Source organism: Ceratotherium simum, chromosome 35 (assembly GCF_057802395.1).
Source record: "Ceratotherium simum simum isolate JZ-2026a chromosome 35, ASM5780239v1, whole genome shotgun sequence".
Taxonomy (NCBI): Eukaryota; Metazoa; Chordata; class Mammalia; order Perissodactyla; family Rhinocerotidae; genus Ceratotherium; species Ceratotherium simum.
Window position 1 is genome coordinate 11,898,417 of NC_141934.1, and position 22,812 is coordinate 11,921,228.

Below are 22,812 nucleotides of genomic sequence, written 5' to 3' on the forward strand. Positions count from 1 at the left end.
GATTGAATCGCAGGTTCACTGACAGCACCTGAGCAAGTTTGGTCAAGTCATTTGAATGTTATGTCATGTTGCAATGCCATTATGGACATATCACCATCACCATCATCACCATCATCATCACCATCACCATCATCATTAGCACCACCATTATCATCATCACCATCATCATCACCATCACTGCCATCACTATCATCATATCACCATCATAATCACTATCATCATCATCACCATCTTCATCCTCATCAACATCATCATCACCATTATCACCATCACCATCATCACCACCATCATCACCATCACCATCATCATCATCACCACGATTATCATCATCACCATCATCATCATCACCATCACCATCACCATCATAATCATCATCATCATCACCCTCACCATCATCACCACCATCACCACCATCATCATCACCATCATCATCATCATCACCATCATCATCATCATCACCACCATCATCATCATCACCATCACCACTATCACAACCATCATCATCATCACCATCCTCATCACCATCATCATCATCACCACCACCATCATCACCATCACCATCATCATCACCATCATCGTCACCATCACCACCATCATCACCTTCACCATCATCATCACCATCATCGTCACCATCACCACCACCATCATCATCACTGCCATCACTATCATCGTATCACCATCATCATCATCACCATCTTCATCATCATCAACATCATCATCACCATCATCATCATCATCATCATCATCATCATCATCATCATCATCATTCTCTCTTTGGATTGCTGTTTACATTAAGTGATATCAGATAACTTATGTCAGTGTTCTCAACTAGGGATGGTTTAGCCCCCCAGGAGATATTTGGCAATGTTTAGAGACATGCTTGACCCAACAAAGAGGGTGCTACTGAGTCGATGTCAGGGATCCTGTTAAACATCCTACAATGCATAAGATAGCCTCCCACAAGAAAGAAATATCCAAAATGTCAATATTGCTAAGATTGAGAAACCCTGGCTTTTGTGAATACATTTTGTAAACAATGTGCTAGAGACTATTAAATGCATCTTCTCCTGTTTGTTCTGGAATTTCAGCTGAGGTCCCTAAGCTAAGAACAAGCCAAGAGGTACTGAGCATTCCCACTTTCTGAAGGGATGCACTTGACCATTGACTGAGATTGGGTTCTCCAGAAGTAGAGCCTGAGCAAAGATGTGAGTGTTTCTTAGAGTCTGACTTATCTGGGAGGCCACGCCAGGAAGCACTGGTGGGCAAGTGAGACAGGAGGAAGGGAAGGACCCAATGCATGGTGCATCAGTGGGTGAGTTCCACTATGGGCACTGGGCTCAGTCCTGCAGGAACCATGAGATACGGTGTAGAACACACCTTAGGGGAGAGGGAACTGGGGTATTTATCCTCTGACTCCCATCCCTCTTCAGCTGAGGGCTGCTCCTATGTGTACCGAATCTCCAGCACTTCTGACCTGCCCGTGTGGCACCAGAGAAAGCCTCATGTCGAGAGCCTTGCAGTAGGAAGCCATCGTGGGTACATGGTGGCAAGTGCCACAGGGCTCGGATAGGGCACCAATGGCATCTGCTGCCACCATCTATGCAGCTCTTCCAATCTGAGCCTTTCGCCCACCTCTAGCTTACAGTAGGCAGAAAATTCACTGGGCAATTGAAGAGATTTGCAGGAAAGACTGACTCAAGAGAGAATATCACTATGGGAGGGGACCATGAGGAGGGACAAGGTGTATCACCCTCACCTTAAGCTTGGTGAGGAGGGCATCAAGCAAACTCTTGGTGGCTTGGCAGGTGTCTTGGGGTTTGGGGAACAGGGACTGCATCTGATGCTCACCCAGAGAAGAGCAATGATGAAAATCAGAGTGGAGCTGCTTGCCTGCCTGGGGGCTGAGCCAAGAGAGGAAAGAAAGGGGGTGTTGGGAGTGGGCTGCCCATCACTGATGAGAGTGGGGATACGACTCATGCTTCCTGGGTCTAATGTGAACCCTGAAGAAGGCAGCCACTGTGGGCCTCCTTAAAAGTGTTCCCATCCTGAACGGGTGACGGGATCCAGCAGAGGGGAAGTCAAGAGAAGCCCACTCAGCAGGCTTTGCCCGCATCGAGCACACATTTTCTGCCCACCTCAAGCATTCTATATCTTCCGCAACAAAACAGTACTGTCAAGTTAGACTTTCCTGTGAGAAAGAAGCAGCCCACCTGGCCCTTCCCCACTGCAGAGTTCCCAGCCTGAGGATGCCGGCTGAGGGAGAGGTGAAGCTTTAAAAGGAATACTGTTTACAGCTATATGATTATTAGACTGAACTGTACTTGTTATGACCAGAAGACCTATGAAAATTAAGTTTTCACCCTGAGAAGCAAATGAAATGGAGAACATGCACGAAGGAGAAAGAATATCTGCTATATCCTCCTGGATCCACCTTTTTGGTAGACTGGTTCCAATGATAAACACAAATGCTGGTCATTTATTCCCTTCCCCCAATCTGAAGACAAGCCTTCAGATTGTTCACATTGCCCATACAGCTGTATGTGACACGCGGAGTGCATTCAGGGTCTCTACTGCTGGGCCGTCCTCAGCAACCGAGATGAAAATACAGAGACGTAACAGCAGAGAGACTAGCCACAGGGCAGAGTGGGGCTCTCTGCTGAGGACTCAAGTAAGATATCAGCCAGACACAAGCCGAGGAGGCATGAAGAAATCAGGGTGTCAGTTTGACTCCAGAACTAACGGGTGATGGAGAGGTGCTGACAGGCAGGTGGGTTTGATCTGACCGGACTTGGTGTAGCAGGTCCCCCTCAGGGAGAATTCCACAGGAAAACAGAGCTGCCCTAGGCCAGCCCCTGCCTGCTCCAGCCCCTCTCAGCTGCCAGAGGGAGAGGCTCTTCCTGGGCACAGGGTCCTGAGCTCCTGCCAGAAGACCTCAGCTTCTGTGTCTCCTTCTACAGCCCACCCCTTTCTCCTCTGCCACTGCCGTCTGCTTCTCTCCATCATCTTTCAGCTGGACCGTGGGACAGCACCTCGTTGCCTACTGACTCCACCCTTGCCTGGCCCTAATGCCTCTCCCATCAGCAGCCAAGTGAATCTCTCTAAAACACAAATCTGGCCCCTTCACTGAACAGATGAATGGATAAGCAAAATGTGGTGTAGCCACACAATGGAATGTTATTCAGCCATGAAAAGGAATGAAGTACTGATACATGCTACAACATGGATGAATCTTAAAAACTTTATGCTAAGTGAAAGAAGCCAGTCACAAAGGCCACATATTATATGATTCCATTTATAAGGAATATCCAGGGCTGGCCTGGTTGCACAAGCTGTTAAGTGCGCGTGCTCCGCTGTGGCGGCCTGGGGTTGGCTGGTTCGGATCCCGGGCGCGCACCACGCACCGCTTGTCAAGCCATGCTGTGGCGGCGTCCCGTATAAAGTGGAGGAAGATGGGCACAGATGTTAGCCCAGGGCCAGTCTTCCTCAGCAAAAAAAGAGGAGGATTGGCAGATGTTAGCTCAGGGCTGATCTTCCTCCCCTCCAAAAAAAAAAAGAAATATCCAGAACAGGTAGATCCATAGAGACAGAAAGCAATTTGATGGTTGCCAAGGGCTAGGGAGTAGGGTCGGGGAGGAATGGAGAGTTTAATAGATAGGGGGTTTGTTTTGGGGATGATGAAAGTGTTCTGGGACTAGATAGAGGTGTTTGTTGCACAACCTTGTGACTGCACTAAATACCCCTGAACTGCATATTATTACAATGGTTAATGTTACGTCATGTGAATTTCACTTCAATTAAAAAAAACACGCCTCATCTCAGGGTAAAGTGCAAACTTTTGATCCTGGCTTCAAGGCTCTGTGCATCTATTTTTTGCAGCCCCCCCATCTCGCCGCAGGCTCATTTCTCACTGTCCATTCCAACTCAAATATTTCACACTCCAGCCAGACTGAATTACTTGTCAATCTCTCCCAAGGATGTGGAAGCAGCTCTGGGGCTTTCCACCTGCCTTCCCTCTAGCCTGAATCCTTCTTTAGCCTCCCCTCTCTAGACCTGGATCCCCACCCCCGCCATCCTGTAGTGTCAGTCTTCCGTGACTCGCTCATGCATACAGCCCCCACTGCCCCCTCCGGGTCTGGGCTGGGAGCCCCTTCTGTGCTCACCCCTCATATGAAGCGTAGGACTAGAACGCCAATGGTCTGGGGCTTGTCTGCACTCGACCAGAAGCTCCCCGAGGCCAGGGAGCAGGTCTGTCCCACTCACTGCTGTATCCCCAGCTCTCAGCACGGTGCCAGGTGTGTGTTGGGTGAATCGGCACCAGCCCAGGGCAGACGTCCGGGTCTCAGCTTCAGCTCTGCCACAGGTGGACCGCGGCTCTGACCCCATCTCTGCCTGGAGCCCTGACCCCAAGTGGACTCTTACCTGTGCCAACCTTGGGAGGGGGACTCCTCGCATCCTGGCTGCCTTCGGCACTTGCTCCCAGGGGTCAATGAAAGCCCTGAATGATTGGAGCTGCCCCAAATGATTTCTGCCCCAGCCGCCTCCTGGGCCCCTATTGCCTATCCCCGGCATTCTACTGAGGTATGCAGGTCACCAGAATCAAGCCTGACAAGCCACTGCAATGCCCACCCACGGCCTTGACCTGCTGGGTGCAGCTTCCTCTCCTTCCCCACCTCGTCCCCACTCCAGGCACGTCCGCAGCCCCTTCCGGGGCCTGAGCAGCCATTTGTGGGCATGCCACCCAGTGGGCGTGCTTCCACTTCTGGCGTCTGCTTTCGACTCCTCCCTGTTTCTGGGCAGTAAAAACCCTGGTCCCACCGGACATCCGAGAAAAGATCTCCCAAGACCCTCATTTAGCTTTAGAGTGACAACACTGCTGCCTCCTGAGTATTAAGCACCCAAACAGCAATAACCCCACAAACTAAGACTTACGATTGTTCCCGTTTTACAGATCAGGAAACTGAGGCTCAACCAGGAGAAGCCACTTGCTCCAAGTCACATAAGAATCAGACCTGGGACTCAAACCTATGTCTGTCGGATGCCAATGCCTGAGCTATGAACCACTATTTTACACGATGTCCCATGAAAGCCACGTATACATGTCTCCAAAAAGTGTGCCCAGGTTCAGCCTTGTATCAGAAAATGTGGATAAAAAATTACAAATAAGATCTGCCGGATGAGGAAGCCCCACGTGACTTCCCCCCATCCTGCACGCCTTTTGTTCTTCTGACATCATTGCTAAAGTTCATTTGATTAGACCCACGACTTCCAACTTTTTTTCCTACCAAGGTAATATTTCTTCTCTACAGACTCCCTGTTTTGAAAAGATTTGTCTCCTAAACATTTTCCATCTCTTGGTAACAAATTTGTTTTGTTGTGTTTCTGTGATCGTGTACCACAGAGTATGTAATAAAATCAGCATTAAACTGGTTACTTAGTCTGGGCTGGCATTCTTTTGGTAGATATGAGATTCTGTTATGGTTTCTGAAATATTTAAAAAGAGTCCGGGAAGGATGCATAAGAAACTCGTTTACAGTAGTTGCCTCTGGGGGGGGGGGGGACTGAAGGTGGGGCTGTTTGCGGGGAAAAGGTGGGAAATATAATTTTCATAGTAGACCCTTTTGTACCTTTGGATTTTGAGTCATGTGATTGTACTGCCTCTTCAAAAAGGATGAAAATAGCCTGAGGGACCCTCATTATTGCTTTCACTAGGGTCTAGAGAGCCAGAGGTGAGGATGGAATGCAAATTCGAATCTGACATACATCAAACCCTTCTCTGGCAAAGTAATTCTTCTCTCGGCCAGCAGAGGGCAGTATATGCCCGAGCATGATATAGGCTGGATTCCGACCCCCCCCCTGCAGTGGGCGCCCCCTATCCTTACCCCAACCAATCAGGAGCCTGGATGTGGAGGGAAGGTGGTAGGTGAGCTTTGCAACTGTTGGGCTGGAGTTAATATTCCACAGAGGGTGTAGAAAGAAGTGATGGACATGCCACCTTTTATTATTATTATTATTATTATTCCTTTTTAAACAAACAACTGGCCCTTGCTTAGAAATCTTGCCTTTAATAGGCTTTCCCCAGTGGTGTTTGCAAGATGATTACAGGTAGACAAACATTCGAAAATGTCTGATGGTTTTGTATTTCTCTAAATGTGAATTAGAAAAATATATAAATATATGTTTTGCAGATCAAACTTCTCATTTCACAGATATTATTTCGTGGAGTAAGCCGAGTGGAAAAGGCAAGCCAATTTATACGCAGCTTAAGGAAAAAAAAAAAAAAAGATAAGTAGCTGGTAACGGAATTGGACTGTGGAAATAGCAAAAATTAGCCCACAGAATAAAGTCCAGATTCACAGCCTATCAGGACTTCCAGAGGTCCAGCTCATCCGGGAGGTCCGTGGTCAGGGTCCAGCCCACCTCTGTTGTCTCAAACATCTTTGTACACCAGACCCAATGTAGCCCCTAGACCTGCCCTAGCCCATGCTGGTCCCCTATCTGGAATGCCTCTCCTCATCTCTCCACTTGACAACATTTTGCTAAGTCTTCCAGGTCTCTCTGTACTCCCGACACCATCCTGATTTACTGCTGTAAAGTAACTAGCCAAGGTTTTCATAAGGCTTCTTACGTGCCAGGAGCTGTTCTAAGCACTTCACACGCACCATTTCATCTTACCCTCGGATGAACCCTGTCGATAGTACTATTCTCGTCCATTCCCCAGATTAGCAAACTGAGGCACCCAGAGGTGAGAAACATGCTGAAGCTTGAACAGCTGATCATATAGAAGAGCCAGAATGCAAACCTACGTGGTTGGAAGGCAGAACTTCAGCGTGAACCGTCAGACTCCACCTGCTGTGTCGACTCCCACAGGGGCTGCAAACTCCCTAAGGCCACACGCTCCTCACCCCGTCTCCCTGGAGCCCAGCACAGGGCTTGGCACCGGTGAAATCAATGTCATTTACAAGGATGAATTATGGTGAATTTATCTCCATTTTCCAGATGAGCAAACTGAGGCTCAGAGGGATTAAACGACTTTCCTAAGAAAACACCATCCTGCAATTAAGGCAGGACATCCACGGGACAGTAGAGGTGGGGGTTAAATACATCACAGGATTTAAATAAGGGAAAAGGAGAAACAAAACCCATAAATGCAGTTGTAGGTGCAACAACACTTTTATGAAACACTTATGCTTTTCTTGAAGGCCTTAAAGAAAGACCTCTTCTGAGTCTCTTCGTGTGCGTTATCTCATCACATCCCCTCAACCTCATGGTGAGGTGGTCAGAGAAAATGGTATTAATCCCACTTTACAGAGGAGTAAACTGAGCCCGGAAAGGCCCAGGTCCTCAGAGCTCTGCTCCTTCACGCTGCTGCACAGCCAGTACCAAGTTCTGAGGGGCCCCTTGGCCCAGTGCTAATTTGGTTTCAATTTAATTTGATAAAAGGGCAGACAGGACAAGAAACCATGTCAGCTCCAGGGAGGACATAGAAAGCCAATCTCTTTGGCTCCCTTAAAGCATAAAAAATGAACAGTTTCTTATTTCCTTCCTCGCTCCCCTCCTTCCATCCTCTCTCCCTCAGATGCACCAAGCGCTTGTCTGTGTCAGGCTCAGAACCCAGCCCTCGCCCAGTGGTTCTCAGTCCTGGCTGCACACGAGAATCCCTGGGGAGATTTAAAAACTCCCGCTGATGCCCAGGACTCACCCAGGCCAGTCAGACCCTTAGCATCTCTGGGGGTGGGGTCCAGGCGTCAGTGTCACTTAAAGCTCCCATGAGGTTGCACAGGCAGCCAAGAGCAAAAGTCACTGCCCTGGAGGTTTCAACGTGGATGAGACCTGTCTCCGTCCCACTGCCTTTCTTGCTTTTTCCTTTTCCTCCACCTTCTCGCTTCTCCATCAATTCCCCTCTCACCCCCAAAGAGAAAGAGAAAAAGAGACTCCCGCACTGGACCTGCCTTTCCTCTGGGACCACCCCACGGACTGAGCCACTTCTCATTTCTACATCCCTGGACAGATCATCTCAGAATGTGGCGGGCAAAGCTTTGTCAAGGTCAACGGGCAGACATTTCACACCCAGCCCTGCGGACCAGGGGAACCCCAGCAGCTGCCGGCTGCTTTGCCTATGAAGAAAGCAGTCTTCAACCACCCCGGTATGTTCGCTCCACCCGGAGAGGCAGTGCTGAGAGAGTGGGCTCGGGTTCAAATCCTAGAGGTGCTGGTTTCTAGCTGGGCGACTTTGAGAAAATGGCCTCACCTCTGAGCCTCAGTGTCCTCACCTGTAAGATGGGGATGATATTGTTGAGAGCTGTAAATGATGTAATTAGTGCAGGAGTTCAATTCAAAGAGTATCTTTTGTCTTAAAAAAATATTTAGAACAAACTACACAGCCTGCTAAGCAGCCAGGGAGGTGTGGCAACAGAGCCTGGTGTCAGAAGGTCTCAGGGAGTGGCCCCCCTCTGCCGCCTCTCTGCTCTGTGACGATGGACAAGTCGTTTGCTCAGCCTGGGCTTCTCCTGATGAAAATCTCAGAATCCACAACCTGAAAAAATTACTTAACGACGGCCTTGGTCAGATCACTTCACGCTATCCTATTCTGAAGGTTGGACCCCACGTTTTCCCCACTCCCTCATCCCACAGCAATTAAAGGATGGATTTGGAAATACGGTGGTCCCCCCTTATCCGCAGGGGGTGCATTGCAAGACCCCAGGGGATGCCTGAAGCCGTGGGTAGTACCAAACCCTACATATGCTATGTTTTTTCTTATACATCCATATTTGAGGTGCGACAGTAAAACTAACACAAATTTCATTTTCCTTTTTCACAATTTCACGGATAGAAGATTCATTCTTACCATAGGTCTTAGCAACCTCAGCATACAACCTTTTTCTCATTAAATTGAGAACTTTCACCTTTTCACTTAAAGGAAGGACTTTACGGCTTCTCTTCGGCATAGCTGAATCGCCATCATCACTACTCCTAAGCTTTGGGGCCATTATTAAGAAAATAGGGGTTCCTTGAACACAAGCCCTGCGATACCGCGACAGTAGATCTGATAACTGAGATGGCTACTCAGTGACTAACAGGTGGGTAGCGTAGGCAGCGTGGACACGCCGGACAGAGGGATGATTAACGCTGAGAGGGATGGAGCAGGATGGCACGAGATTTCATCACACTACTCAAAACAGCGTGCAATTTAAAACTTATGAATTGTTTATTTCTGGAATTTTCCATTTGATATTTTCAGACCGTGATTGACCGCAGGTAACTGAAACCGTGGAGAGCGAAACCACAGATAAGGGGGGATTACTGTACGGAGATTCAGATAAGAGGCTGGTGAGGCAGGGGTCTCCCAGACCCAAGGGTCAGCCAGGCAGGGTCTGTGCCCTTCCCTGGCTTTCCTGTGTGGAGATGCCCACATCTCTTCCTCTTTCTGGATATGAGGATCCCCAGATTTATAAAATTAGTGGGTGGGAACTGAGGCGTTCTTCATTTCAGGACCTCTCACTCAGGTGCAAGAACGGAGCCTGAGAGAGCATAATTGAAGCAAAACTAGATTAGAACAGAATTACAGGATTGGGATTTGTGGTGTGTGTGTGTGGTGTGTGTGAGGTGTGTATGATTGTGTGGTGTGTGTGTGATGTGTGTGTGTGATTGTGTGGGGTGTGTGTGGTGTGTATGATGTGTGTGTGTGTGTAATGTCTGTGGTGTGCGCGCGCACACACACACACGTGTGCAGAGGGAGGTGGCCCAGGGCTCTGATCGCTGGAGGAAGATGTTGGGGCTGTCCGCAGGGGGCTGACAGCTGCTGGCTGTGTGTTCCTTGTCACTCCGAATCCCCATCATGACACGTCCTGGTGACGGCATCATCTTGTAAAGCATCCTCTGAGCTGCCAAACACTCCACGTAAAGCCAGGGTAGGGGAGTGCAGGCTCCAAGTGGGAACCGTCCTCCAGGAAAGAGCGCACTGCTTGAAACCGGGGGGGCTTGCCCAGAGGCACCAGACAGGCCTCCAGGGGCCTCCACCGGCCTGGCCATCACAGGACCGTGGTCAGGGCCTCTGCCTCCTGCCTGGTTCCTGACTCCTCCCTCCACCCCTGCCTCTCACCAGGGCGCGCTGTCTAAACTGCAGGTCTGACCCTGCCCCTCTCCCGTTCAGAACTCTCAAGAGAGGCCGGCTGCCGCCGTCAGGATAATGTCGGTTCCACTTCAGGAGGCAGGGCTGAGAGGAGATGCAGGGCCTGGGCTCAGCCTCAGACAGCCAGGTCCAAATCTGGCACCCCTATGTCCAGCAGGAAGCCACTGAACTCCTCGAGCATCAGTGTCCTCATCCGTGACATAGGGAACATAATCGTGGGATCTCCTGCGTTGTTTTGAGAATTAAGTAACTTGAGGGAGGTAATGTGCTCAGAACAGAGCTCGGCACGCAGTAAGGGCTCAATCCATGGGAGCCATTGTTATCTCCGGGCCTCGGATAACCTAATGCAATTCCAGCTACACCGCGGGGCCTCAATAAACACTTGCCGAATAGTAAGTGCACGAGGCCACTGCGTGTCAGGGATTCGTGAAACAAGCAGCCTTGGCTGCCTAGGATGTCAGATCTAATCGCATCCGCCTTGAGCTGGGAGGCGTCACCAGCTCGAGACAGGGAGCGGTGCCCTCCTGCAGCTGCTCTTGCAGTCACCAAGGCTGGGCAGAGCGTGGCCCGGCCAAGGAGCCTCTCCCAATGGATAGGCGTTGGGGGAGGACCAATCCCAGAGCTGGTGTTTCCAAGTTACCACGGACCATGACAACCCCTTGTAAACTGGGAGACCAGGGGTAATTAATCAGCTGGGATGCCTGGGCAGTACTTTTGGGTGGACCCTCCTCATTCCTCACTGTCACACCCAAACCCTGTGGTCAGAGGCAATCAACCTTTGTGTGTGTGTGTGCGTGTGTGTGTGTGTGTGTGGTTGTATAATGCAGCTCAGTGTGTGCACATGCCATGGAAGGAATTAATCATCATCATCGTCATAGCTGCCAATTAAATTGAGTGTGTGCAATGTGTCAGGCCCTTGACTAGCATTTCATCCTCTCAGGAACTCTAAGAGGTGGGTCTCATTATTTTCCTTATGCTAAAGATAGCGAACTGAGGCTCAGAGAAGTGAAGTGACTTATCCAAGGTCACACAGCCGATAAGTCGAAGAGTTGGGACCTGAACTCAAGACTTTCCACCACAGGCAAAGGCTTCTTCTTCTCTCTCAGACAACTCAGGATCTTTCCAGAGTGCCTCCCACATGTTGGAAGCATCGCCTAGAGAAGGAGCCGTTTAAATGCCAGGCTCCAAGCTCTGGTGCCAATCTTGTTTCTTTCACTTCCTAGCTGTGGGATCGTAGGCAAATGACTTCACCTCTCTGAGCCTCGGTTTCCTCATCTGTAAAATGGGGATAATGATGGCCACCTCATAGGGTCATTGTGCACAGTGATGTCATTTGGAGCCTTGGGCTGGAACCTGGAGAGCTGGGTTCTAACGCCCACTTTACTTTGTCTGTGGTCACTTGAGTGCAAAAATGGTTTCACAGCTCTGCCCCTCTCTGTGTCCATACCCCTTGCAATGAGGTTTCGAAGCATCTCCCATCAAGAGGTGGAGTGCGTTTCTCCAACCCTAGAATTGTGGCTGGCCCTCGCTTTGCGACCTGCTATATAGGACATGGCAGACAGGATGCTGTGCCATTTCCTGGTCAAGGCTCAGGAGGCCTTGAATGCTTCTGCTCATTGTCTTGGGATCCTGGCTGGTCGCCATGGGAACAAGCTGAACCAGCTGTTGGAGGACGAGAGACACGTGCAGCAGAGATGCACCATCCTAATCTAGGCCTGCCTACAGCCTCTGACAGCCAACCCACCCCAAATGCGGGAGAAAGGCCAGCCATGATCAGCAGAGCCACCTACCTACCCCACGGCTGCCCACAGACACATGAGCAAGCCAGCTGAGACCAAAAGAACTGCCTCGCTGACCTGTAGACACGCAAGCAATGCTACAAGCATGCTGTTTCATGCTGCTGGATTTGGGGTGATTTGTTACACAGCGATAGCTGACTGAGAGAGTGGTCTTGGGGCAGTCTCTTCCCACCTCTCGCCCTCAGTTTCCTCATCTGCAACATGATGGAACTGGGCTCTAAGAACTTTGCTGTTCCTTCTCAGATTCCTTAGAAATTTGGCTCTGGGGAAATACTCTCTGTCTCTGCTAATGGATTGGAGGTTTTTATTTCTATTGTGGCCATTTCTCCCGTGATTTCTGCTGGTGTCTGGAAATCTCTGCCCCTGGGCCAATGCTGCCTTTGACTCTTGACTCTCCTTTCTTGCTTAGCTCGCAAGCTGAACTCTTGCAGCCCAAAGCCCTTATATCTCTGTTTGAGGGACCGAAGTACCTCTGGACAAGGCACTTAATTTTTAGGGCTGGGGATTAACTTAGCACAGAACAGGCTGGCAGCAGCTGAAGAGAAATATTCTGCAGCTATCAATCATATGGTTATTGGGTTTCTTACTGGGTCCTTTTGTTTCCTGGTTAGAGAACTGTGCTGGGGCCCATAAACAGGGAGAGATTTGGGGCTGGGCTCCACAGTGGAGCCAAGGAAGGCAAGCTGGGGCACGGGAGAAACTTCTTTCTTCCAGAGATTTATGTATATTTGCAATAGGTGCCCAGGCAAAGGGGGGCACCTCTTTGAGCCTCAATTTCTCCTTCTGTAAGATGAGGCTGGGGATCCGTCCCTGGTGGAGCACCTCACTACCATTCATTGTGTGGTTATAACACTGGCTTTGGTCCCAGAGACCTGAGGTCGAGTCCTGACTTGGCCTCTTCCTAGCTGTGTGACCTTGGGCAAACATCTTCACCTTTCTGAGTCTCAGTTCCCTCATCTGTAAAAAGGAGATAGTCAGCGATATCAGGTTTCTTGGTGAGTGTTGAATGACTGAATGTGGGCAAATAGTAAGCACCCAGTGGATGCTAGACATTTACGATGATGATCATCAATGAAAGAATGCAGGCCAAGTGTTTAGCCTAAAATCTGGCATATTAAGGGGGAAAATAGTGTTAACTTTGGTTATCTGCCTATTTGATGCCAGAAACCTTACTAAGAACTTTACATGTTATTTAATTAACTTTCACACTCATCATCTTTCTCTTTGATTCAATTGGTATTTATTGAGCACTTACTGTATGCCAGGTACTGGGGATAAAGGGAGCAAAGGACAGTAGTCCCCCCTTATCTGGGGGGCACACGTTCCAGGACCCCCATGGATAGTATCAAACCCTATATATACTACGGTTTTTCCCATTCATACAAACCTATGATAAAGTTTAGTTTATAAATCAGGCACAGTAAGAGATTAACAACAGTAACTTCTCTCTGGCATATCCAAGTCGCCAGGATCACTGCTCTCATGCTTTGGGGTCATTATGAAGCAAAATAAGGGCGACTTGAACACAAGCACTGAGATACCATGACAGTCGATCTGATAACCGAGACGGCTACTCAGTGACTTACAGGTGGCTAGAGTATCCAGTGTGGATCCACTAGACAAAGGGGCGATTCATGTCCTGGGCGGGACGGAGCGGGACGGTGTGAGACTTCATCGCGCTACTCAGAACGGCATGCAATTGAGAACCTATGAATTGTTTACTTCTGCAATTTTCCGTTTGATATTTTTGGACTGTGGTCGACCGCAGGTAACTGAAACCGCGGAAAGCGAAGCCGCGGATAAGGGGGGACTACCGTGCCCTATTGCGAGGCAGGTATCACCACCTTCATTAACCTGCCCGAGGCCACAGGGCTGGTGAGCAGCAGAGTCAGGATTTAAACCCAGCTCTTTTTGACTCTAGGGGGCTTTCGTGTCTCCTCTGCCAGGGGACATTTTCAAGGTTGTAGCCCCTGTGTTCAGCTCTTGCAACTACACCCAGGGTGTCACTCTGGTCCTAACTCTGACTTGCTGTGTGATGCTAAGCAAGTTACTTCCCCTCTCTGGGCCTCTCCCAGCTCTTCCGTTCTATGATGCCTTCTCCAATAATTCCTTAGTTCTTTTATTCTCCTTTGTGTGCTTTATTGAGGGGGGTGGGGAGAGAGATTTAAGAAATCCTTAAGAATTCAAAAGCTTCATGGTCAGTTGTGTTTTAGGGTGGGGGCAGATTTCTGAAGGAGCTGCAATAGGGACTAGGCATTTGGGGTGTGAAGGAGGTTGAGCCTGGGGGCTCCTGACTCATCTTAAGGTCATGCACTTTGGCCCCCCCAACACCCACAATGCAAAGCAGGTGGATCTCAGTAAGGCTGCAGTCCAGGGCTTCCATTCGGGTGCCGAAGGGTGACGTTTTCACTGCTTGAGTCCTTTGTGCAATGGGTCCCTCCTGCAATGTCCTTCCCCCATTACAGCTTGGCCAACTGACACTCTTCACCCCATTACAGCTTGGCCAACTGACACTCTTCACCCCATTACAGCTTGGCCAACTGACACTCTTCACCCCATTACAGCTTGGCCAACTGACACTCTTCACTTGGCTGTCACCGTCTCTGTGACATTGCCACAACTCGCAGAGGTAAATCCAGCGCCCGTCTACCTCACCAACCTCACCCCTCCAGCCACAGCACTTGGCCTACATCTCATCAGGTTGTCTGTTTAAGGCCCTATTTCCCTTCCTGAACTTTGGGTTCCTGAGGCCTGGGAGCCTCCTTACTTCATCACTGAGACATGTAGCTGGTCCCCCAAAAGGCCATTCAAGTCAGTGAAAGTGGAGGCTACAGCATGCATGCAAACCCTGGCTCTGTCCTTTATTAGCTGTGTGACCTAAGGAAGATGCTTAACCTCTCTGTGCTTTCATTTCCAAATGCATAACATATGATGATAATATCAGCCTTATAAGGATTCCTGGTAATTAGAATCTCCATTTATGAAGCGCCAACTACATGTCAGAGCCCGCGCGATGCGCTTTGCATACATTATCTCTAATTTGGGTAATTACCCCTCTGTAATTATCTCTGCTCACATTAGCTCTAATTTATGTAATTATTATCTCTACGTAATAATGTTCACATTCATTATTGCTCATGGGAATAAACCATGCAGCTCAGGGTCTAGCACACAGTAGGTCCTTCATAAATGGTGACTAGTTAGAACTGTTATCCTCATGCCCGCAGCATCAACAGACTTGCCCTGTAGAGAGGGGAGGAAAGTCCCCTCTCGCCTGGCATTTGTGGCTTACGTCCTCGTGACTCAGCAGACTTTGCCCAGCGCCTACTAGGGGCCACCTACCCAGCTCAGCCAGCCGTGCAAACTCCCCCCACTTCGCTGTTGTGATAAATAACAAATGCAAACACTTAGGCGATGCGAGGGGCCCCGAGGATGGAATTATTTTTACTATCAAACCCAAATTGGTTTACTAAAACTGTCAGCGGAAACCAAGCAAGATAAATTAAACCCAGCAGCTCCTGGGCCTCATGTAACCCTCGCTGGTGAGATGCTATTTTCACTCCCTCTGTGGGAGGAAGGAGGTACCAAGGCCAGATGCGGCTCTGCCAGGCGTGTGCCGGAGTTAGCCAGAGAGAGCCTCGGGCTGGTGACCAGAGGCCTCTGCTCCCTTCTGCAAAGCTTTAATCATGTTAACTGCTTAAAACCCTTCCCTTGCTGCCCAATTTGGGGAGGTCCAGACCCGCTAACTCGATCCTCAAGGCCCTGCCTGATTCCGGTCCTTCTGCATTGATGCCGCCTCTCCCGCATCACTGAGCTCCCGATACCCGGGGCTTCCTCCAGCTCCTTCCAAGTGCTGGTGAGGATCCCAGACCCTGGAGACATGGCCAGCAGAGTTCAAATTCCCACTCTGCCAGTTCCCAGCTGTGTAATCATGTCACTCCACCACCTCTCTGAGCCTCAGTTTACTCATCCATAAAATGGAGATAATACTAGAACCCGCTGCACATACTTGTTGTGAAGGTGCCTGGGATGTGAACGCCTGGGACGAACAGAGTGCTCAGTATATATTTGATATTATGCACAAACAAGAAGAGTTGTGCATTCCTGCTTCTGGACCCAAGCACATGCTGTTCCTTTTGGCTGGAACACTGTTCCCTTCCATCTTTGCCCATCTTCTATCTGCCCTTCAGGTCTCAGCACAGATCAGGGTTTCTCTATTCCGGCACTATTGGCATTTTGGGTCAGCTAACTCTTGGTGGTGGGGGCTGTCCTGTGCATTGCAGAATGTTTAGCTGCATCCTTAGGCTCTCCCCATGAGATGCCATTGGCATCCCCTCCCCACATCCGTTGTGACAATCAGACATTGCTAAATGTCCCGGGGACAAAATCGTCCCGGGTTGAGAACCATTGACTTAGATGTTGCTTTCTCAGAGAAGCTTTTCTCTGTGGCCTCCACCAGGCTCACCTTCCTCACTCCCAGCCCGGAGGGCTCCCGTATTTCCTCTAACTTGTGCCATGTCAGGTATGACGTGGGCTTCCTGAGAGCAGTGCTGCATCTGTCTTGCTCACCGCCAGAGCCCAGCCACAATGCCTGATTCACAGTGGGCACTCAATAAATGTGCGTGGAATCGAATTGAACTTGCTCAACGACAAAAATCAGTCTGCGAAACATGTCCAGGATGAACGAAACTGGACTGAATTGATTCTGACGTCACTTCCAGTCCTAAGGCCCTGGGATGATGCTGGCTGCCTGTCCCCTGGAGGGAGTGCAAGCCGCCCTGGGAGGGACAGTACCTCCTCGCTGGCCACAGTGGAGCCTGTCTGTGGCCCCACCATCACCTTCACCTTGGCTTAGCATCTGGAGCCCAGATTATCCAGAGGAGCAGCACGGCCACCCCACCCTACTTGGTCCCCAAACTCTACCCACGGATTGGACCATCACTGGGTCGGGGCACCTCTGAAGTCCTCTCACTCTAGATTCTGATTCTGAGTCTGTGATGGCAAATCTTTGACACTATAACTCTATAAAACCTCTTGGGGCTCTTCTCACCTCTGTTCCTTTGCTTGATAATTTTAAAGCAAAATATTATTTATCAACATTGCTTGTCATGTAATAAATGTGGGTTTATTGATAAATGGAGGCCACATCCCCAGAAGGTCTTCCCATATTTTTCTGATGCTTTTTCCCCCTCCTTGTGCATTACAGGCAGCTGGACATGAATTTGGGTTCACATTCTGGCTTTGGAACTTCGTGGCTGTGTGACCTGACAAACTGCCTGTATTTCCTTCACTGTTATTCACTGAGCACCTACTATGGGCCAGGCAGTGACCTGCATACTGGGGTTACAGCAGTGATTCAAAGAGAAAAAACCCCTCTGCTCTCCTGGAGGTGACATTCTAGGTGGAGGGGGTGGAGGTTGAAATACTTCAACAAATACGACAGTGTGGGGTATGTTGGATGATAGTGAGTGTTATGGGGAAAGTGAAGCAAAGTAAAGACATTGAGAGTGTTGGGATGCTAATTTATATAAGGATGTTGAGGGACATCTCAGAGGAGATCTGTGAGCAGAGGCCTGCAGGAAGCTAGAGAGTGAGCTATGTAGATATTCAGGGCAGAGCATCCCGGGGGGGAGAGAGACAGCCAGTGCAAAGGCCCTGAGGTATGTTTGTGGAACAGCAAGGAAGCCAGTGTGGCCAAATGGAGAGAGCAAGGAGGAGAGTGGAAAGAGGTGAAGTAGGAGATGTGATCAGGGCCAGATCACCTAGGGCCTGTCTAAGATCTTTGGCTTTTACTCTGGATAAAATATGGAGCTATTGTGGAGTTTCGAGCAGAGCATGATGTGATCTGCCTTAAAGATTTAACAGGCCACTCAGGGTGCTGGTTAAAAATAGCCCCAGAGGCCACAAAAGCAGGAGCAGGGGGACCAGTGAGGAGGCTGCTGCCATAATCCTGGGACGAGGCCGGGGTGGCTTGGACTGAGAGGGGTTAGAGGCGCTGGGACTCCGGGCACATTTTGACTCTTGAGTCGAATCGGCAGGATGTACTGAAGACCCAGGTACAGGGTGTGAGAGAAAGAGAAGAATCCAGTGCACAGAGAGTGGTGCTGGGGCTGGCGGCTCCTACTGGGTCATATGAGCCGATTGATAAATGTCCGGGCATTTGGTGAGCCTGTTGGCATTGTGTCGGTAGCCTGAAGTCAGCCACAGTGGGAATATTCACACCACGGAAATTGGCAAATGCTACCAACCAGGGTGTTGCTCTCCACCCCACTCAACAAAAAAGCCAGTTCTTGAACATTTACAGCATTCCACTGGTCTAGAATAACCCCAAGTCTTTTCTGCCTGAGCAGCTGGGAGAATGGATGACTCCTTACTGAGATGGGGAAGATCAGGTGAAACGGGTCTGGAGAAGGCGGATCAAAAGTTTAACTTTGGGAACACTTCGCTCCAGATGGCTTTTAGACATCTAACTAAAGGCGTGAGATGGCAGGTGGACATGAGTTGAATATAATGGCTGTACCGACCTCATAGGATTATTCTGAGGTGCAAAGAAATTAATGTTTGTAAAGAACCTTGCAAATAGTGAGTGCTCAATGATAAAAATCGCTTTCTATATCACCACAAGGAGAAAGGACCTTAATCACTATCTAGACCAAGGCTTGCAAACTAGTGGCCCCTCAAGACTGAATCCAGCCAGCAGACGCTTTTGGGGGGCATTACTTAAAAAAATTGAATTTAAATGATTTTAGGTGGAGATGTACTTTCCATTTCATCACAGTTCCCTCCTCTCCAGATTATCTCACACCAGCCATAACTCCCATTTTATGTTACTTGCGTGGCCCTGTAGGGGTTTAAATGCAGCCTCTCAGTTCAAGGCAACCTATCACTTTGCAGAGGAGGAATGTGAAGTCCAGACAGGCTGGGTGACAGGTCCAGGGTTGCTCAGGGAACATTGTCAGGGTATGGAGGAGGAGGGAAGCCAGGGGTCCTCTCTCCCAGCTGCTGAGATGATCAGAGGACAGAAATCTGCCCCCTGCAAGGGTTCCCCTCCTGATGCTAATGCGGTGGTGGCCCGGCTTTGGGGAAGATTTCTGCTTTAATTGCTATAGGTTCCTGGATCAGCTGCCCCATCGCGTGCTTCACAGTGGAGATAAAACCCCACCCCGTGTCAAGCTGAAGGTTAATTGAATATTTGAAGCCTAGAGGGGATGAAAGGAGGATTCCCATTTTCCTGTTTCCTCGTCCAGGCCTCTGACACCAAGGGGAGATGTGGGCGGTCTTGGAGAAGCGAAACCGCCCGTCAGGGAAGCGTGCTGTGAGGAGAGGACGGCTGAGCTGAGCAGGAGGAAGGGGACCGCAGACAATTTCTTGGGGCATGGGGCTGAGTGGACCTCTGCAAGAGAAGCCAGGATATCAGGAGTTTGTTTCCCTTTCTCCTGGCTGAAGACTGAGCTGGTTTGCCCAGTAAGTTCTGGTGGTGGGGCGCTCATAGACCAGAACCACAAATTTATATTTATCACGAGGGCAACGGGGAGGCACAGAATGCTTCCTGGAGGAAGCAGCTTTAGAATAGAGTTTTCTATTTGAAGCTTCAGCTAAGAAGACCCCAGGGCCTCCCTTGAACACTTTCCTTCTGTACCAATTAGGTATCCACTCTCCCTGCTCCAGCCACATTAAACGTCCTTTAAGTCACTAAGTGAGCCATCTTCTCTCTCATTTCCAGGCTTTGCACATGCTATTCTCACTGTCTGGGACACTCTTCCTTTCCCCTCATCACTTGCCGACCTCCTCTTTCATCCCAAGTTAGAAGTCACTTCCTCCTGGAAGTCCTCCCTGATTTCATTCAGTGTCCCTCAGCTGCCTGTCCTCACCATCACTGCTCTTATCATACTGCATATAGTTTCTTGTCCACCTCACCCACCAGACAGTGAGGGCAGAGACTGTTCCACTTTTCTCACAACTGTAGCTCCAGCACCTAGCCTAGTACATGTACACAGTAGGCACACAGCTATTGTTTTTCAGAGTTAATAGAGACCATCCAATACACTCTTTTCCAATACAGACTTTTCTGCTGAAGGAACAACTATCAGAGCCTTTCCAGTGCCTAAAACTGTGCTTGGTTCATAGTAGACACTAAAAAAAATATGTGTTGAGTGACGAGCACTTTATTCCAGACTCTAGAAGTCAGAGAGATGAGAATGGGAGAGAGGGGGTAAAGTCTCACTGAGGAGTGAGTGAGGGAGGCAACGGGCAAGGGATGCTTAAAACCTGCCTCCAGCTGCCACGAAACACTGATGTTCCAAGACCCTCATTACAGATGAGAAAAACCAAGGCCCGGAGAGAAGCCCAAAGTCACACAGCTGGGAAGCAGAGGAGATGGAATTCCGACCCAGGTTGGCCTGCCCCCGAGTCCACAAGAACCAACGGTGCAAGGTCTGTAAATCTTTGACTCCAAGCAGGAGGTCTGGGAAGCTTCCACGCCCTCTAAGGGGCAGCTTCAAACAACGCTCACTCATAATTTTGCAAATAATTTTCCTCTTCTCTTGCAAGGCTCCTCTGCAGAGCCAGGCAGCCCCTGAGTCCTGCTCCCCAGCCAACTGGGTTCCTACTTCAGGCTTGAAGGGAGAGCTGACCCCCAGCGGCCCTGGCTGCATCCACAGAGGCTCTTCAGAACTTGGCATTCTCCCCACCCTCCGCCACTGTCCCGCCACTGTCTGGGTCTGCTGGGAAGCCCTTTCTTCTGCTTCTCTAGACACCACCATCTGTCTCTGTCCCTTCTCCCGATCTCTGGGGAGTTAGGGGGGAAAGTTATACATGGAGCTTCTATTAGGTCTCCCCACTGAGTACAGGAAACAGCCACACAGCCAGGTCAGTCCCTTCATTACAGCATTTCTTCATTCAGCAATAATTTCCTGGGCACCTACTGTGTGTCAGGATGTGTTAGACCCTGGAACAGAGTTTAATCAGACCAGGCCACAACTGAAAGGACCTTCTGGTCTAGTTGAGACAGGCAGATAGGAAAATAAACTGCTGCAGTACAGAGAGTGTGTGTTATACTGCCCTCCTCCTCCTCCTGGCCACACCGGCCTTTCAGTCCCTTGAAAATGTTGTGTTTGCTCTGGCCACAGGGCCTTTGCATATTCTGTTCTTTTTGGATGCATGCACTCCAATGGATCCTTTAGTTCTGATCTTTAGTATCAGATCCTCAGGGAAGGCTTTTCCGACCTTCCTTTATATCACATCCCCATTGTAGAATCTCACGGCACCATGCACCTTTCCTTACATTGCTTATAAAAGTTATGTATGCAATTATTGGTGCATTTCCTCATTTAATGCCTGCTTTCTTAGTAGACTGAATGTTGAATGTCCTGAGGATAGGGACTCTTTTTGTGTGTGTATGATGCCGTTGCTTCACTTACCGCTGGGACCCCAGTTCTTTGCACAGTCCCTGACACATAGTAGATGCTTAATTAATATTGGTTGAAAGAATAAAGCAGGAGTAATATCTTTCCCAATCTGGCTGGATTGGGGGTCCACTCAATCGTAAACACTCACAACTGGATATCTAGGAAGATCCGTTTCTCCTCCCCTACGTGGATCTTCCAGACACAATCTTCACCTTCCACATAGGGCTCTGGCCAGTTGGGAGACAGCACCACCCCGGCCACGGCAGAGAGCTCCCCACCACATACGGCTGTAAAAGACACAGACAGACACTTTGTTCATAAGGAATAAATATGGCATATAGTGGTTAAGAGTGTGGGCTGTGAAGTCTGACAGCCATGGCTCTCTGTGCACCATGGACAGGTGCCTTCACCTCAGGCAGTCCATACACATTGGTGGAGTGATTAAATTAGGATTGGCCACCTGCCTCCTGCAGCTGAGGGTTGGTGAAGGTGGGGCTGAGGGCGCCATACTTCTTTAAGGGCCAAGGACAGAGCCCAAAGCTCTGAATGAATCCTCAACAGCTCTGCCCTTGCGCAGGGTGAGTGGCCGCTAAGAGATGGTACACTGGAGTCAGGTGGACCCGGGTTCGAGTCTTGCCTCTGTCACCAGCAGGCTCTGTGACAAGGCATGTAACTTCTTGGAGCCTCAGTTCCCTTCCTCTATAAAGCTGGAGTAACACCACTGCTGACTTCATTGGATTATTCTGAAGCTTCATTGAGCTCACAAGAGTCAAACGCAGCACAACGCCTGGCACACGGTACGTGCTCAATAACTCTTAGTTCCCGTTACTGGGAAAGGCCCCCGCTCTGAACTGGAAGCAGAGATGTGGCCGCACCTGGTGCTTTGACCTTTAAATTCCACTCTGTGTTTACTGCTCTGGAAAGTTCTCAATGTGGCAGAGGCCAAAGCACCAATCAATTCTGCTCTGTTAAACCAGCACATTTAATACACGGATCAATCCCTCACCACAGCAGGCTGTGATTTCACGCCAACCGCCATACGGGCGGCGCCTGCCAGGAGCGAGGGCTCTCTTCATTACTCCACAGGCTCCGTGTGGATCCAGGCTCGGAGTGGCCCAGTGGCCTTGAATATGGGGAGACAGAGAGGGCAGGGCACTGGGAGCCCATGTAGATGAGGGTCCTACACAGCCAGCACTGTCCAGAGGGGCTTAGAGCACAGGTCTGTGAGAACAGAGAGAACTGAGTTCTACTCCCACCTCTGCCAATTACCCTCGTCTGTTCTTAGGCATGTCGCTTCACAGCTTCAGTTTCCTCTGTAAATGGGGTCAATAATAATATGTACCTAACAGGGTTGTAGTGAGGATTAAATCAGATAATGCGCAGACAACCCTTGGCAGAGTACCTGTGACACAGTTTTTGCGCTCCTATTAACTATTATCATTATCATCATTATTGTTAATTAGACTCAGGGCTGCCA

General features: G+C 49.6%; 1 protein-coding gene across 1 annotated transcript in view; it reads right to left on the minus strand.

Moving 5' to 3' along the window:
- Positions 1-22,812, minus strand: part of SEZ6L (seizure related 6 homolog like) — a 185,998-nt gene that overhangs the window by 36,912 nt on the left and 126,274 nt on the right. Inside the window, 1 exon segment of the mRNA XM_087423616.1 lies at positions 21,484-21,622. Coding sequence (XP_087279742.1) covers positions 21,484-21,622 — 139 coding nt within the window.